This window comes from Molothrus aeneus, chromosome 19 (genome assembly GCF_037042795.1).
Source record: "Molothrus aeneus isolate 106 chromosome 19, BPBGC_Maene_1.0, whole genome shotgun sequence".
Lineage (NCBI taxonomy): Eukaryota > Metazoa > Chordata > Aves > Passeriformes > Icteridae > Molothrus > Molothrus aeneus.
In genome coordinates, this window is record NC_089664.1 from 2,561,069 (window position 1) to 2,576,401 (window position 15,333).

General features: G+C 56.2%; 1 protein-coding gene across 1 annotated transcript in view; it reads left to right on the forward strand.

Annotated features, from left to right (window-relative positions):
- Positions 1-15,333, forward strand: part of LOC136564863 (collagen alpha-1(II) chain-like) — a 96,300-nt gene that overhangs the window by 65,106 nt on the left and 15,861 nt on the right. Inside the window, exons 15-42 of the mRNA XM_066563163.1 lie at positions 58-111; positions 716-769; positions 883-927; positions 1,146-1,199; positions 1,723-1,767; positions 2,023-2,076; positions 2,173-2,217; positions 3,044-3,097; positions 3,401-3,445; positions 3,934-3,987; positions 5,254-5,298; positions 5,922-5,975; positions 7,062-7,169; positions 8,205-8,258; positions 8,444-8,497; positions 8,684-8,728; positions 9,255-9,308; positions 9,943-9,987; positions 10,543-10,596; positions 11,427-11,480; positions 11,668-11,721; positions 11,895-11,948; positions 12,254-12,307; positions 12,831-12,875; positions 13,616-13,660; positions 14,502-14,609; positions 14,878-14,931; positions 15,132-15,185. Coding sequence (XP_066419260.1) covers positions 58-111; positions 716-769; positions 883-927; positions 1,146-1,199; positions 1,723-1,767; positions 2,023-2,076; positions 2,173-2,217; positions 3,044-3,097; positions 3,401-3,445; positions 3,934-3,987; positions 5,254-5,298; positions 5,922-5,975; positions 7,062-7,169; positions 8,205-8,258; positions 8,444-8,497; positions 8,684-8,728; positions 9,255-9,308; positions 9,943-9,987; positions 10,543-10,596; positions 11,427-11,480; positions 11,668-11,721; positions 11,895-11,948; positions 12,254-12,307; positions 12,831-12,875; positions 13,616-13,660; positions 14,502-14,609; positions 14,878-14,931; positions 15,132-15,185 — 1,539 coding nt within the window. The remainder of the gene's footprint in view (positions 1-57; positions 112-715; positions 770-882; positions 928-1,145; positions 1,200-1,722; positions 1,768-2,022; positions 2,077-2,172; positions 2,218-3,043; positions 3,098-3,400; positions 3,446-3,933; positions 3,988-5,253; positions 5,299-5,921; positions 5,976-7,061; positions 7,170-8,204; positions 8,259-8,443; positions 8,498-8,683; positions 8,729-9,254; positions 9,309-9,942; positions 9,988-10,542; positions 10,597-11,426; positions 11,481-11,667; positions 11,722-11,894; positions 11,949-12,253; positions 12,308-12,830; positions 12,876-13,615; positions 13,661-14,501; positions 14,610-14,877; positions 14,932-15,131; positions 15,186-15,333) is intronic.

Here is a 15,333-nt window from a genome sequence, read left to right on the forward strand (position 1 = left end):
GTGGGCATGGGTGGCAGCCCCTCAGTGCCTGCCCTGCTCCTTCCTCCCTCTTCCCAGGGCCTCCAGGGCTTCCAGGGTGACCGAGGGCTGGCAGGGGACAAGGGAGAAGAGGTGAGTTGGCTCTGGCTTGCACAGCCATGGGCACCATGAGGTGCCAGCCCCAGCAGTGCCAGCCCCAGCACCTTCCATCCTGGTTCCACTGGGACCAGCACTGCTCCTGCAGCTCCTCCCCAGGCTCATCCAGGGCTTTGGCAGCCAGGATGGAAAATGTCCATAGAACTGAGAATGCTGCTGGTTTGTCACCCTTTAGTTTTTTTAATTTTCCCATCACTTGGTCCTCTTCAGGCCAGCATTTTTGGAGCTGCCCAGGAGATTTTTGGGCTCCTCCAAGGTCTGATCGTCCTGGTGGATTTGAGACCTAATTTCTTTTTGGACCAGCAGTCCCACATGGGTTATCAGACCCCTGTTCTGGGCCACCCTTTGTGCCCTCCTGCCTGTGCCAGCCCTGTGCCACTGCTGTGGGTGACACCAGGAGCTGCAGGGAGGTGTCACCATGCTGGGCACCAGCAGCCAGGCTTTGCCCCATGTAGCACAACCTTGAGGGTCCCCATCCTCGTGTTCCACCCTGAGTGTGTCCTTTGAGGCACAGCAGCCACGTGCTGTGGCTCCAGCTGGGGCTCATCCTTGTTCCCATTTCATCCCTGTTCCATTTCAGGGTTTCTTGGGAGACCCTGGACCAGCTGGGGACAAAGGAGAGAAGGGAGCGAAGGTGAGGGTGGCTGTCCCTGCCCCTCACAGCCCTGCCAGGGTGGGCAGGGCTCTCTCCCTCCCTGCCCCAGGTCCTGCTCTCCTCCATCACTCAGCTGCTCTTGGCTTTTCCAGGGGGTGAAGGGAGAGAATGGGCTGCCAGGTCCTGCAGGGCTCCAGGTGAGTTACCTGGAGCTGGAGTTGTCCACACCCTTCCCTCCATCCCCTTGTGCTGACCCTCGTCCCTCTCTGTGATGTCCCCAAGCTCCAGCCCACGCTCTCCTGCCTTTCACAAAGCCTTTGTGGTCTCTGTGGTGTCCCTGCCCCTCCTGTGAGGGATGGGACAAAGGCAGTGTCACCTCAGGGTGCTGACACCTCACTGCTGGCTTCTCTCCCAGGGGCTGGTGGGGCTGAAGGGTGCCATGGGCTTGCAGGGCCCTGCAGGGCCAGAGGTGAGTGCTGTTCCCTTCTCTGTGCCACCCAAAGGGCTGCAGCAGCCAGGGATTCCCCTGGGAAGAGGGGTCTGAGCAGGGATTTGCATGTTGGGGCACTTCCTCCAGCATTTCCCATCCCTGTTCTGGCTGGGAATGAGGAGAAATGAAGAGAAACGAGCTTTTTCAGAGGGCTGGGATTTATTTTAGGTGGCCACCTCCAGCTGAGATGAATCCCAGGCTGGCAGCACCTGGTTTTTCCAGGCTCTCTCAGCAGATGGACAGCTCAGTGCTCCCACATAACTGGGGGACATCCTGTCCAGAAAAAGGCTGGAAAAGGATTTGAAAGGAAAACTGAAGTGGTTTGGTGGTGAATGGATGGATTCTCCAGCAGGAAAGGGAGCTGGGGTTGCTCAGCAAATGTCCGAGGAGGCCTCAAGCAGCTGATGTGAAGAAATGTGAAAATGATGTGAAGAAAAAGGGGGATTTGGGCTGAAGGAGAGAATCAAAGCAAAAAATGGCATTTTTTTCTCTCCTGCTGCAGGGAGAAGGTGGCTCAGTGGGTGCCCCAGGCCCTGCTGGTCCCATGGTGAGTCTCAGGGTTTGATACAGATGGAATTTCAGGCAGTGGAGCTGCTGCTGCCCAGAGTGCCACTGTGTTCATCCCTTGTTCTATTTACACCTAAAAATGCTGCATTTGGTTAAAACCATCCCTGCTAGCGAGGGGAGGATTCCAAAAGGACCCAGGGCATTAAAGCTCACCAATAACCCCCCCAGCATTCCTGGGATGCTCAGGAATCCCTGTCCACCTCCCCTGAGGGGCTGAGCAGGTCTTGCCTTGCAGGGAGAGCCCGGCCAGCCGGGACCCGTGGGGTGCAGAGGCATCAATGGCTCTCAGGTGGGTGTGCCCCAGTGCCCACCCTTGGTTATTTGGGGTTTTGGGGTCGCTGCTCTCACCCCACACCTGCCCTGCCCTGCTCTGCTCTCTCCACAGGGGGAACTGGGCCCTCCTGGGATGGCCGGGCCCCGTGGCCCCAAGGTAGGGGATCCCTGGGCTGGGGTGTCCCAGGATGGGAGGGGATGGGATCCATGGGATGGGATGGGATCCATGGGATGGGATCCATGGGAGGGGATGGGATGGGATGGGATGGGACAGGATGGGATGGGATGGGATCCATGGGATGGGATGGGATGGGATCCATGGGATGGGAGGGGATGGGATCCATGGGATGGGATGGGATGGGAGGGGATGGGATGGGATGGGGTGTCCCATGGTGGGTGTCCTGGGATGGGTGTCTTGGGGTGTCCTGGGGATGGGATGTCCTGAGATGGGATGGAGTGGAGTGTCCCGGTATGGGTGTCCCAGGGTGGGGTGCCCCAGGATGGGTGTTCCAGTATAGGATGGGGTGGAGTGTCCTGGGATGGGGTGTCCCAGGGGGGGTGTCCCTGGGATGGGGTGTTCTGGGATGGGTGTCCCAGGATGGGATGGGATGGGGTGTCCCTGGGGTGGTGTGTCCCTGGGATGGGTGTCCCAGGATGGGATGGGATGGGGTGTCCCTGGGATGGGGTGTCCTGGGATGGGTGTCCCAGGATGGGATGGGATGGGGTGTCCCTGGGGTGGTGTGTCCCTGGGATGGGTGTCCCAGGGTGGGAGGCTGTCCCAGGCTCACCCAGCCTGGAGTGATCTTCTCCAGCTGGGATGTGATCCCAAGCCACCCCAAAAGCTGCAGGGGCTGGCTCAGGGGTGGGAATCCTTTCTGAAGCCCTTCGTGTGCCATAAGTGGGAACTCTGGAGCTCCTCAGAGGCTGGGAATTCCCAGGAGAGGGTTTGATCCTAATGGCAGCTCCCTGTCCCCCCTGTGCAGGGACCCCAGGGCTTGCAGGGCAGGCGTGGCCCCCCCGGCCCCAGGGGCTCTCAGGTGAGTGGGGCTGTCCTGGGCTGGGTGCATCCCCCCAGTTCTCTTCCAGGAGCTGCTGGGAATTGTCCCCCGTGTATTTGGGAAGTGGATGGGAAATCCTTGACCTTGTGGGTTCTTTTGGCCCCCAGAAGTGGGTGGGTGGGAAGGGCTGTGTCTCCTGGGTGAGGACATTGTCCCTGAGGTGTGAGGCAGCTCCTGGGCAGGTTCCTGTGGGCTGGGGTCTCATCCACAGAGCAGGACAGGATAGGACAGAGCAGTCACATCCGTCTTCTCCCGACATCCCCTTGCCTTTGCTTTTCCCAGGGTCTAACAGGGCTGGAGGGATCCTCTGGTCCCAAAGGAGACACAGTAAGAGAGTTTTTTGTGACCTTGGTGGGGATGAAGCCCAGGTTGGAGGGATTTCCCTGGAAGGACCTGACATGTGGGGTTGAGGGGGTCCCTGTCCCTGTTTTTGGAGGGGAGAGGGGGCAGCACTTCCAGAATGCCACCTGGTCACACTGGGGAGGGGACATGGAGGGGCTGGGGGCTGGAATGAGACCCCTCTGCACTCTGGGACAGGGACAGGAGCCAGGGCACGGCTGGGGCTGGGCCAGGGCAGCTCAGGCTGAGCTCAGGGCAAGGTTCTTCCCCCAGAGGGTGCTGGCACTGCCCAGGCTGCCCAGGGAATGGGCACGGCCCCGAGGCTGCCAGAGCTCCAGGAGCCTTTGGGCAGCGCTGCCAGGGATGCCCAGGCTGGGGCTGCTGGGGGGGCTGGGCAGGGACAGGGGCTGGGCTTGATGATCTTTGGGGTCCCTTCCAGCTCAGGACATTCTGTGATTCCAGGATTCCTCTTGCAGGGTACAGCTGGTGCCCCTGGGGTGAGGGGACAGCTGGGACAGCAGGGCCCTGGGGTGAGTGCATGGGAAGGGGGTGGCTGGATGTGGGGTGCTCTCATCTGTAGTGGAAACAGGAGATCCCCCAGCCAGGGAATAATGTGCTCTGACTCCATGATTCAGAAGGCTGAACAATTGGTTTATTAAACTATATTATATTACATTAATACTGTATTAAAACTATACTACAGAAAACCTGTGGCTGTCCGAGACAGCCAGGACACAGCTCTGAGTGATTCAAAGCTGATCACTCAAAACAACTTTCATGGGTGTCCAATTAACAAATCACTTTCAGTAAACAGTCTCCATGACACATTCCACATGTGCAAGAACAGGAGCACTGAATAGAGATAAGAATTGTTTTCTCTTCTTCTCTCTGTACTTCTCACTGCCTTCACAAGGAAAAATCCTTGGGAAGTTGTGCCTGCTGCTCTCTGTGAGGAGAGCTGTGCCACACTCATCCTCCCCCTGACAGCCCCACAGAATCCTGCAGGGAATGCTCAGGTTCCCCAGCTTCCCACAGGGCTGCTGGAGATGCCTCATCCCCAAAGCTCCTCTGCCCCTCCTGCTTTCAGGCACCTCCCTTTTTGTTCTTTCCCTGTGGATTTGTCAGCAGAGATGGCCCAGCCCTGCTGATCCCTTCCCTGGGACACCCTTTTCCCAAGGGGTTTGGGTGCTCCAGAGGCTTGGGACAGCCTGACCTTCCTCCTGCCTGGCCCAGGTGTCCCCTTCTGTGTCCTGGGACCCCAACCCACAGAGCTGAGAACTGGGGCTTGAATGGGATGAGGGATGAGGGCTGGAATGTGGGGGTGCATTTTGGAGTTGAACAAGGACCTCGCCCTCATCTTAGGGGCAGCCTTGGGAGGGTTTGTGACTCTTCTGGTCCCTTTTTGGGGAACAAATCCCACTGGGGAAGGGAAGGTTTGTGACTCTTCTGGTCCCCTTTTGGGGAACAAATCCCACTGGGGAAGGGAGGGTTTGTGACTCTTCTGGTCCCCTTTTGGGGAACAAATCCCACTGGGGAAGGGAGGGTTTGTGACTCTTCTGGTCCCTTTTTGGGGAACAAATCCCACTGGGGAAGGGAGGGTTTGTGACTCTTCTGGTCCCTTTTTGGGGCACAAATCCCACTGGGGCATCTCAGCAGCAGCCCTGCAGAGCCAAAGTGGTGCCCCCATTTCCCAGCCCATGCCATCCCTGTGCTCTGGGTGGGTTGTCACCTCCAGCAGCACATGCAATACTTCTCTTTGTGTTTTTCTTTTTTAACTTCTCTCTCTCTCTCTGAAGGGTTTTCTTGGCCTGCCAGGTGCAAAAGGCACCCAAGGAGAGCAGGTGAGTGATGGCATCCATGGGATCCTGCTTTGGAAGCAGGAGAGCTGTGGCAGAGCAGCCCAAAGCTGCAGCTCTGTGTTCTTTATGTGTGCCTGGACTTGATGCTCGAGTAGGTGCCAGCTGGGGCTGTCTGGGGAGGCAGAGCTGAGCTTGGGCTCCTTTTGCTGGAATTTTCAGCCCTGGGAGTGTCCTGAGGGCTCACCTCAGGACACATTCATCCTCCCCCTGACAGCCCCACAGAATCCTGCAGGGAATGCCCTGGTTCCCCAGCTTCCCACAGGGCTGCTGGAGATGCAGGGAAGTGGGAATGCTTTGTCCTGAGTTCAGGGACACAGCAGTGAGGATAAAACACTTGGCATTGTTTTGGTGGTGCCAGAGGTGCCACCGCCAGCTGGGAGCTGGCACTGGCACTGGCATGGACTGCTGGGCTTGGTTTGGTGGGCATTGAACCCAAAAGCTCTGGAGCCAGATCCAGCAGGTCCCTGCTCCCAGCTCAGAGGGGCCCATCCAGAGTAAAGCCCTGACTGGAGCAAGGCAAAATTCCCTTTCTTTGGAGGCAGGATCAGATCCCAGCTTGCAGCAGGGGTTTCTCACTCTAACCCCCACTGCTGCTGCTCTTGCAGGGCTGCCGAGGTCCAGGTGGAGCCAAGGGAGATTTGGGAGCCAAAGGAGGCAAGGTACTGATTCCCAAGGCTGTGGTGCCTCCAAATGCCACCTGGAGGTCCCTGGTCACGCTGGGGAGGGGACATGGAGGGGCTGGGTGCTGGAATGGGAGCCCTCTGCACTCTGGGCCAGGGACAGGAGCCAGGGCACGGCTGGGGCTGGGCCAGGGCAGCTCAGGCTGAGCTCAGGGCAAGGTTCTTCCCCCAGAGGGTGCTGGCACTGCCCAGGCTCCCCAGGGAATGGGCACAGCTCCTGGAGCTGCTCCCTCTGTGCTTTACCCAGCTGTGGGTGGCTGGGGCTGCCCAAGGACTCTGGGCCCTGTTGAATTTGCAGGCAATCCCAACAAGGGAAGAGATGAGAATCTTGACTCCATGTTTCAGAGGGCTGATTTATTATTTTATGATATATATTTTATTAAAAGATAATGATATACTAAAACTCTACTAACAGAATAGAAGAAAGGATTTCATCAGAAGGCTAGCAAGGAATAAATAACTTATAATAATAAATTATAATATATATTAAAATAAGAATATATATATTAATAATTATATATAAAATGATGATAATAAAATATCATATATATATAAATAATATGATGATATATTTATATAAAAATAATTAATGATAATAAAATCTTGTGACTAACCTGAGAGTCCAAGCCAGCTGACTGTGATTGGCCATTAATTAGAAACAACCCCATGAGCCCAATCCCAGATGCACCTGTTGCATTCCACAGCAGCAGATAACCATTGGTTACATTTTGTTCCTGAGGCCTCTCAGCTTCTCAGGAGAAAAGGATCCTAATGAGAGGATTTTTCAGAAAATGTGTCTGTGACAGGGTCCTGCTGGGTTGTGGGGTCTGTGACAGCCAGGCAGCTCATTCTGTGCTGATCCCACCACCTGATCCATCCTTCCCTGCTCTACCTCCTTTGGCTGTTTCAACAATGAATTTCCCCATTCTGGTGGCCCAGGGATTCTGGGGGAGGAGGGTTTGGGGTGCTCCCCATGCCAGTGATGGCTTCTCCAGGGAATTCCTGCCTGTGGATCAGGGTGTGGCTGTCCCTGCTTTGTGACATTCTGTGTTTTGTTCCTCCAAGGGCCCACGAGGAGCACAAGGAGCCAAAGGCCCTGCAGGAGCCCGGGGCCAGGGGGGCTTGCAGGGCTTCCCCGGCCCCCGAGGGGCTGCAGGGCCACGGGGACCAGACGTGAGTGCCACTGCTGGAAAGGAGAGTCATGGGGAGGAGCACACGTGTGTCACCTGTGTCACAGCTTGGGGACAGCCCTGAGAGGGCCACCAGTGCTGATTGATGGGATCTCTCCTAAGGGATGCCTTGAACAGCATTGGGGAGCTTGGCCCTGAGCCCCCAGCAAACCGAGCTGTGCCCTGCCTGCTCCACACCTCGTCACCCCAAAATTCTCTGCTGGGTTCACTGATGCCAGAGCAGCCTCAGGCACAGCATTGCCAGCCCTCCCCAGCTGCCTCAGCCCAGCAGCTCTGCAGGATCCCGCTCTGGCTCAGCTCCTTTGCAGCTTTTGGGAGCAGAGGGTTCATGGATTGCTCATTTTGTGCCCCTTTCTGGCTCCTGCCAGGCTCCTGGAGCCTGTGCTGGCAGCCTGAAGGGCTTTGGGGATGCTTTTTCCTGCAGTGTGTGCTCTGAGGGAGCTGTCTGGGAGACTGAAGCCACCTCCAGCCCCGTGTTTGAGGCTGGCTGCTGGTCCCTAGTGATTCCCAGCTTCTCAGGAAAAAGAGGATTATTTTCCCACCCACCTTTGCAGTCTGCAGGGGCTGCCCTCCCACTCCCAGGGCTTTTGGGATACCTTCCTGGACCTGCTCTTTGGCTCTCCAGGATGAGGAACAGCTCCTCCCACCTCTCAGGAGCTGGGGATGCAGCAGGAATCCTCTCCTGCCTTGTCCCCTCTCCCAGGCAGTGCTGCTGGGCTGCAGCAGGGAGCAACCTTGGCACAGCACTCCTTGGAATTGCCTTTAATTTGTCCACCAGGAAACAAAAGCATTCAACCATGTCATTGTGGGCCACACCAAACTGCTGAGATTTTTCTGTCTGCCTGGTTTTTTAACCCTGGACCAAAGGGGAAATCCCCATTCCCACCAGAGCTCCATTATTGATGTCACCTCTGGTCACACTCACAGTGGTTTTCCCTACACCAGCAGCAGGCTGGTGACTCCCCCGGGATCTGGGGCTGTGTTTTCCCTGGCTGATTCCTCCCCTCTCTCCTGGCAGGGGGAAGAAGGTCAGATTGGCCCTGCAGGGCTAAACAGCAGCGAGGGCCCCAAGGTCAGTGCCAGAATTTGCTGCTTTCCCAGGGGCTGCCCACTGCCTTGCATGGCAAGCAGGGATGTGCCCACCCTGCCAGGCTCCCAGGGGCACCATCCTGAGGGGGGCTCCAGCCTCTTGGCCCCCTCCCCTGCCCTGCTCCTGTAGATTTGCAATGTCTCTGTTTTCCTTTGTGTGGATTTTAGGGATGCCAAGGACCTGACGGCCCCAAGGGAACCCCAGGACCACGGGGAGCCCGGGTAATTAAAGGGGTGCTGGGATTTGGGTCTTGGAGCAGCTTTGGCTGTGGGGGATTGAAACAAGCCTGGATTGAAACATCCCTCCCTTGGCTTGGGATGTGCTGGGACAGAGCACATCCTTCAGGCACAAGATTTTCCTCCAAATCTGCAGCTGGGGATGGTTTGGTGATTCCTGGTGTTTTGCAGGGCCGTGTGGGGCAGCGTGGGCTGGTTGGAGTGCCTGGACTGCCTGTAAGTAGAGGATATCCCACATCCCTGGGCTGCCATGGGGAGCTGCTGGCTCTGGGACATGGGAGCAGCATCCTGGGACGTGGCCAGACCAAAGGGTCAGGAATTTGAGCAGGAAAAGTTGGGGATGAGCAGCTCAGGCTGTGGCACATTGTTGCATTTTGACAAACCACCTGCTCAACACCACAGCTTCCTCCAGAACGCTGAGCACAGAAAATTCCAGGAAAGAACTTTATAAGGAAGCTCTGTTATTCAAAGCTGAGGCTGGTGAAGAAGCCAGGAATAAATAGCTGGGGCAGGAGGAGGGAAAACCCAGCTGAGGTGTTCCTGGTGGGAACAGCTCCCCTCCCACGTGGATGTTATTTCCCATCCCAAGGTGGGATGGAGCAGGGAGGAGCTGCTGGAACTGTGGGATGAGCTGTGCACCGAGGAATCCACAGCTGATGTGTCCCCCATTGTCACCCTGAGAGGAGGCTCTGGGGCTGCAGGAGCCCTTGTGGGGCCACCCTGAGGCAAACTCTCCCTGCAGGGCTCACGGGGCGCGCCGGGAGCGGAGGGCGCAGAAGGAAAGCCTGGTACACAGGTTCCCATCCTACATCTGTACTTGCCTGGGGACAGGGTGCTGGCAAGGGTGGACAGGGGCAGCTGAGCCCATGGGGACACCCCCAACCTCCCATCCCTGTGGCTGTGTGGGACAAGACCTGATTCCATCAGTGGGGTCAATTCCCAACCTCCATCCTTGTGAATGTGTGGGACAAGACCTTGATACCATCAATGGGGTCAATTCCCAACCTCCATCCTTGTGGCCATGTGGGACAAGACCTGATACCATCAATGGGGTCAATTCCCAACCTCCCATCCCTGTGAATGTGTGGGACAAGACCTTGATACCATCAATGGGGTCAATTCCCAACCTCCATCCTTGTGGCCATGTGGGACAAGACCTGATTCCATCAGTGGGGTCAATTCCCAACCTCCCATCCCTGTGAATGTGTGGGACAAGACCTGATACCATCAATGGGGTCAATTCCCAACTTCCATCCTTGTGAATGTGTGGGACAAGACCTGATACCATCAGTGGGGTCAAATCCCATCCTTCCTGGGGCTTTTTGTGGTTGTGTGGGACAAGACCTGATACCATGGACTTTGCCATGATGGGGACTGGGAGATGCTGTTCTCCATCCTCATCCTCATGCTTCTCATGCATCCTCATGCAGGGCCACCCAGGGATTGTGGGCAGCCCAGGGAGGAGGGGACCACTGGTGAGTAGAGCTGATTTCTGCCCTCCATCCCTCTGCTGAGCTTTATCCCTTTGGGAATGTGCCTCCAAAGCATGTCCATGGGCAGCTGGAGGGTGATCCTCTGGGAATCCTGCTGGGGGGGAAGGATTGGGAGCAGGATAGGGGGATTTTCCACCCTGGCACTGCTAGCCTGAACAGATCCAGCAGCAAGACCAGGGCTGGCAGCAGGTTTGCCCTTCTGCAGGATATCATATATTTATCTTTGCTCTGAAATGTAAAAAAAATTAAGAAATAAAAATCTGGCGCTTCCCTCAAAAGAGTGGATGAAAAGTGGGTCAGAGACACACCTGAGTGCTGCCAGCATCACACAGAGTGTCTGGGGGCACGAGTGGGTGTTTGTCTGTGTAGTGATTCCAGAGGAATCCAGGAGCTGGATTTTAAGGAAAAGCCTCAGGGCTGCCTTGACCAGGCTGGGCCCTTCCCCTGTGCTTTGGGTGGGGCTCAGACCTGGGGCTGAGTCTCTCCATCCTCCTCTCTGCCCTCCCTCCATGGTTCCTCTGCTGCCCTTCCCTCCAGGGATTTGCTGGTTTGCCAGGGGGCCGTGGGCACGCTGGAACTCCTGGATCCATAGTAAGGAAAAAAGAAAATGTTCCTCTGCATGAAGTGTGTGTTTTCCTAGGTGGGATGTCAGTGGGGCTGGTGCTGCTGGTGGGGAATGTGGGAATTTCCTTGGGAATCAGGGCATCTGTAGGACCTGATCTTAGCTGCTTGATAAAAGACATTAAAAAGCCTCAGTGGTGGAAATAACTGGGGCTAGGGAAGAGCAGAATCATTCCCCCAAGGAATCAGCCTGCTCCAGGAACTGTGCAGCCTTCCTGAGCCTGGCAGGGTGTCCATGGGGAATGGCTGCTCATGGAAACCCTCCATGGCTGAGCAGGAGCTGGCTCTGGGTCCTGGGAGGAGATCCCAGTGGCAGATGGTGGCACAGGTTCAGGGGGAGGGTGCTGGCACTGCCCAGGCTCCCCAGGGAATGGGCACGGCCCCGAGGCTGCCAGAGCTCCAGGAGCCTTTGGGCAGCGCTGCCAGGGATGCCCAGGCTGGGGTTGCTGGGTGGGCTGGGCAGGGACAGGGGTTGGACTCAATCCTGGTGGATCCCTCCCAGCTCAGTGCCCTGGGATGGAGACCTGGAACAGTTCCTGCAGCTGGAACAGCTCCTCCCCGAGAGCTTGCACTCAGCTGGGCTTGGTGGTGATGTTGAGAGCAAGGATTGTCACCTGCCCTGGTGACAGCCCTGCCAGCCATGGGGGCTGGCATGCAGGAGCCACCAGGACCAGGCACAATGGCTGAGTTGCCCCCTGTGACCCTGTTGGCCCCACGAGCTCAGGGGCAGCAGTGGGGGCTTAGGGGGGGCTCAGCTCCTCTCCCCTGTGATTGACACCTCCTCCCAAATAACCCCAAAGGGCTCTCCAGGAAAGCCTGGACCTGATGGAGACCCGGGCTGCTTGGGCCCAAAGGTGAGAGCTGGGGTTTGGGGGGTGGTTGGGGCAGTGATGGGGCTGCACAGCCCCCAGAGGCTCTGGGCTGCTCTGGGGGCTCCCATGGAGTCAGCCCAGGGGATCCTGTGGGATCACTGAGCAAGGGAGGGGGCCTGACTGCATCCCAGGAGTGGGGGTTTGCTGATTCCCTTGTTTTGCCTGCCAGGGGCTGCCTGGGAAGCCGGGCTTGGAGGGGCCACAAGGACCTGTGGGCACCTATGTAAGTGACAGAGCTGCCACAGAGGGGACACGGCAGGGGCTGGACTGGGAGGAGGCTGCAGCAGCCTCCAGCTGGGCACTCACCACCCTCCCAGGGCTCCTCCTTTCCCTTCTCCCAAAAATACAGAGACACCAGGCAGCCCCAGCTGCCTCTTAACCCCAAGCTCTTCCCAGGGCTATCCAGGACCTGCTGGAGACCGCGGGAGGTTGGGACGCAGGGGAGACAAGGTAGGGATGGGACACCGCCTCCAGCACTGGGAGCATTGGAAGCGTTGCTGGGATGAGTTTTGAAGCCAGTGGATGGGTTTGGAGGTGGCCACAGTCTCCAGCAGCCATGGTGGGAGGAGAACAGCTGGATCTGCCTCCCACAGCAGGTGAACCATTGGCACTCCAGCACCTCCTCTGCCCAAACACCTCTGGATTGTTCTAAGAGCTGCTTTCCATTTGTTTTGTTGAGCTTTTTTAAATTTCAAAAAATAATTTTTTGCGTTAAAACGTACAGAGGAAAGGAAATCTTTCTTGCCTCCTAACAGGGAGAAAGAGGAGCTCAAGGTCCACCAGGATTTCCAGGAAAAGCTGGTCCAAAGGTAAGCACTGTTTGCTGCTGTTCTGGGCAGCTCCAGCCCCTGGAAAGCCCCAGGCAAGTGGTCTGTGTTGGGCTGGGAATGGGGAAAATGGGAAAGCTTTGCCATAGGGTGTGCAGACCCTGAGAGGCATTCCCTGGCTTAGGGAGACGCAAGAAGTTTCCCTCAAAAGCTGTTTGACCCCATTGGCCCCTTCCCCTTGTTCCTATTTCCCTCAGCCACTCCCTCCCTATTCCCCCTCTGGCCCTCATCCTTGCACTGCCCCCATTGCACTGATCAGCCCCTACCTCTGGGGACACAAAGCCCTGGGCTCCCCCCTGAGCGCTGGCTTTGGACCCTGACATCTCACTGTGCAGCTGAATTAAACATCTGGGGATACAATGCAGAGCCCCTTTTTGCTTCCTTCCCCTGGGTGTTATTAGCAGCTTTTTCAGCTGCTGCAATAGGGAACTTTTGCCAGTCTTGCAGTTAAATTGGCAGGGGGCTCAGCCAGGGCTGTGTCACCCATGGTGCTCTTGTCCCCCAGGCCCTGCCAGGTCCCCCTGGTCCTCGTGGTGCTCCTGGCTCCCAGGTAGGGCTCTCCTTGCTCCCTGCACTCCTGGCTGCTCCAATCCCTCTGCATGGGTGTGTGAGCTGCAGCATGGATCCATCCCACAGCCCTTGCTGGGGGCAGGCAGGACCCTGGTCCCACTCCCTGCTGGCTGGGGTCTGTCCTGAGGCAGCACAGACACTGCTCAGATGGTCCCATATTGTATTGCAGGAACCCCTGTGGCAGGGAGGAATGATGAATCTGACTCCATGTGCTCAGAAGGCTTAATTTATTACATTATAATACTAAAATATATTTAAGATATATATATAAAATATAAGTATTATAGTATACTAATATAAATATATTAGTATACTATAATACTATACTAAACTATACCAAAGAATACAGAAAGGATTCTTATTGAATGCTAAAAAGAGAATAATGAAAACTCCTGACTCTCTCCAGAGTCCTGACACAGCTTGGCCCTGATTGGCCAAAGAGTGAAAACAACTCCCAGCAGAATGCAATGGAACAATCACCTGTGGGTGAACAATCTCCAAACACATTCCACATGAGCACAGCACAGGAGAAGCAAATGAGATGAGAATTGTTTTCCTTTTCTCTGAGGCCTCTCAGCTTCCCAGGAGAAAAACCCTGGGCAAAGGGATTTTACAGAGAATGTGAATGGCACAGTCCCAAGCCAAGGGGATTTCTCTGAGCAAAGCCTCCCCCTGGTCCCAGTTCCATGGACACACTGCTGAACATCCTTCTTTCCCCAGGGCAGAACAGGTGACCCAGGTCCTCGAGGGCTCCCAGGGCTGCCTGTAAGTGCAGAGCTGCACCTTGCTGGGCTGGGGGGTGTCCCACAGGGTGGGCATCTGTTGGAACCCTGGCTGCTGAGAATTTCAGACTTTCTGTGCTGACAGACACTGACCCCAGGAGAACACTGCATTGACCTGAGGCCGTGGAGAAGCTTCCAAAATGGAATGATAGAACTGGGATTGTGGGTGTGGAGTTTGAATAGAAGTGTGTAATATCACAGGGTGGAAAAGCTTTAATAAGTTTTAGGATATATATATATATATGTATATATGGAGGTTTTAGGGCAGAGGCTGGTCCTTCTTTTTTCACTTTTTTCTTCATAGGTTTAAGTAGTATTCTGTAATTAGATAAAAAAGTCCACATTGCAGGCCACAGGTGGTTTGTTATTGGGTTAAAAGTAAAAATAATATAAGTGTCGTTTCTTAATTAGACAGTTTATCCTTAAAAAACCTCATAGAAAGAGGAATACAGTTCCATTTTTAATTTGTTAGAGTGAAGTACTATAGAACTCACAGTTTGTGAGACTATAATAGAGATAAGAACTAATAAACATCTGAGTCCAAACAAGAAATACTGACACACATTTAACCCTGACCCTAGAGCAAAAAAACCCCAAAAACTCAACAGACATTGGTGCCCACTCCATGGCATTTTCATCCCTGGGGTGGTTGTGGGGCAGGGAACACCCCAAACCCTGTGTGTGTGGGTGTGGGGACAGCAGTGTCCTGCACCTGGAGCAGGTGGCACCTTTCAACCCTGAGGTGACCCAAGTGCATCAGCCACGGGGCTTAGCCCTCCCAGAGCTGTGTTTTGGGGGGCCTGAGGGGCTTTCTGGCCTTGCAGGGTGTTCCTGGCACAAGAGGGCAGGATGGCATGCCCGGGAAGGCTGGTGCAGGTGGAGAAAGGGGCGCTCCTGGAGCAGCTGGGGCTGCTGGCCCGCCTGGCTACCCGGTGAGTGCTGCTGGGAGCCCTGCCCTGAGCCTCTCAGGAGGACAGGGATTGGGGGTTTTCCTGCAGCTGCACCTGTGGGGAGCTCCTGAAGCACCTGCAGGAAGGGAAGGAAAGGGGAAATGTTGCAGGGGGCTTGAGGAACTGGAGCATGGATTCCCTTCCCACACTATGTGTGGTATGTCAGGACATCCCAGACCCCCCTCAGGAGCTGCAAAGGCTCCTGAGCTCGGGCCAAGCCCCTCTGCTGATGTGGGGTGTTTGTTCTCAGGGCCAGGAAGGTCCAAATGGACGTGAAGGACCTGCAGGGATGAGAGGAGACAAGGTGAGCACAAAGGAGAGGATTTGGTTTCCCTGGGAGCTGCCCAGAGCCTCGGGCTCGCCCCACTGACCTCCCTGGGGCTGGGGGGGCCAGCACTGCTCCCAGCTTGGCCCCATTGCTGTGGGATGGGGATTTGCATCTCGGGGAGCTGCAGGGATAGAGATCCACCACGGCTGCTTGCCCTGCCTTTGTGTCCTCTGCAGGGCGAGGTGGGAGATCCCGGGGCAGCCGGAGTCCACGGGCTGGATGGGGAGCAGGTACAGCAGCTGGGACCTGTGTGCCCACCCCAGTGGGGCTGCTCCAGCCTCCCCCTCCCCAGCTCCCTGCTCCGAGGATGGCAGCAGGCTGCTGATCCTCAAACAAGCCAGAAGGTTAAAGCTGGGAGCTGTGCTAGGGCTGGGCTTT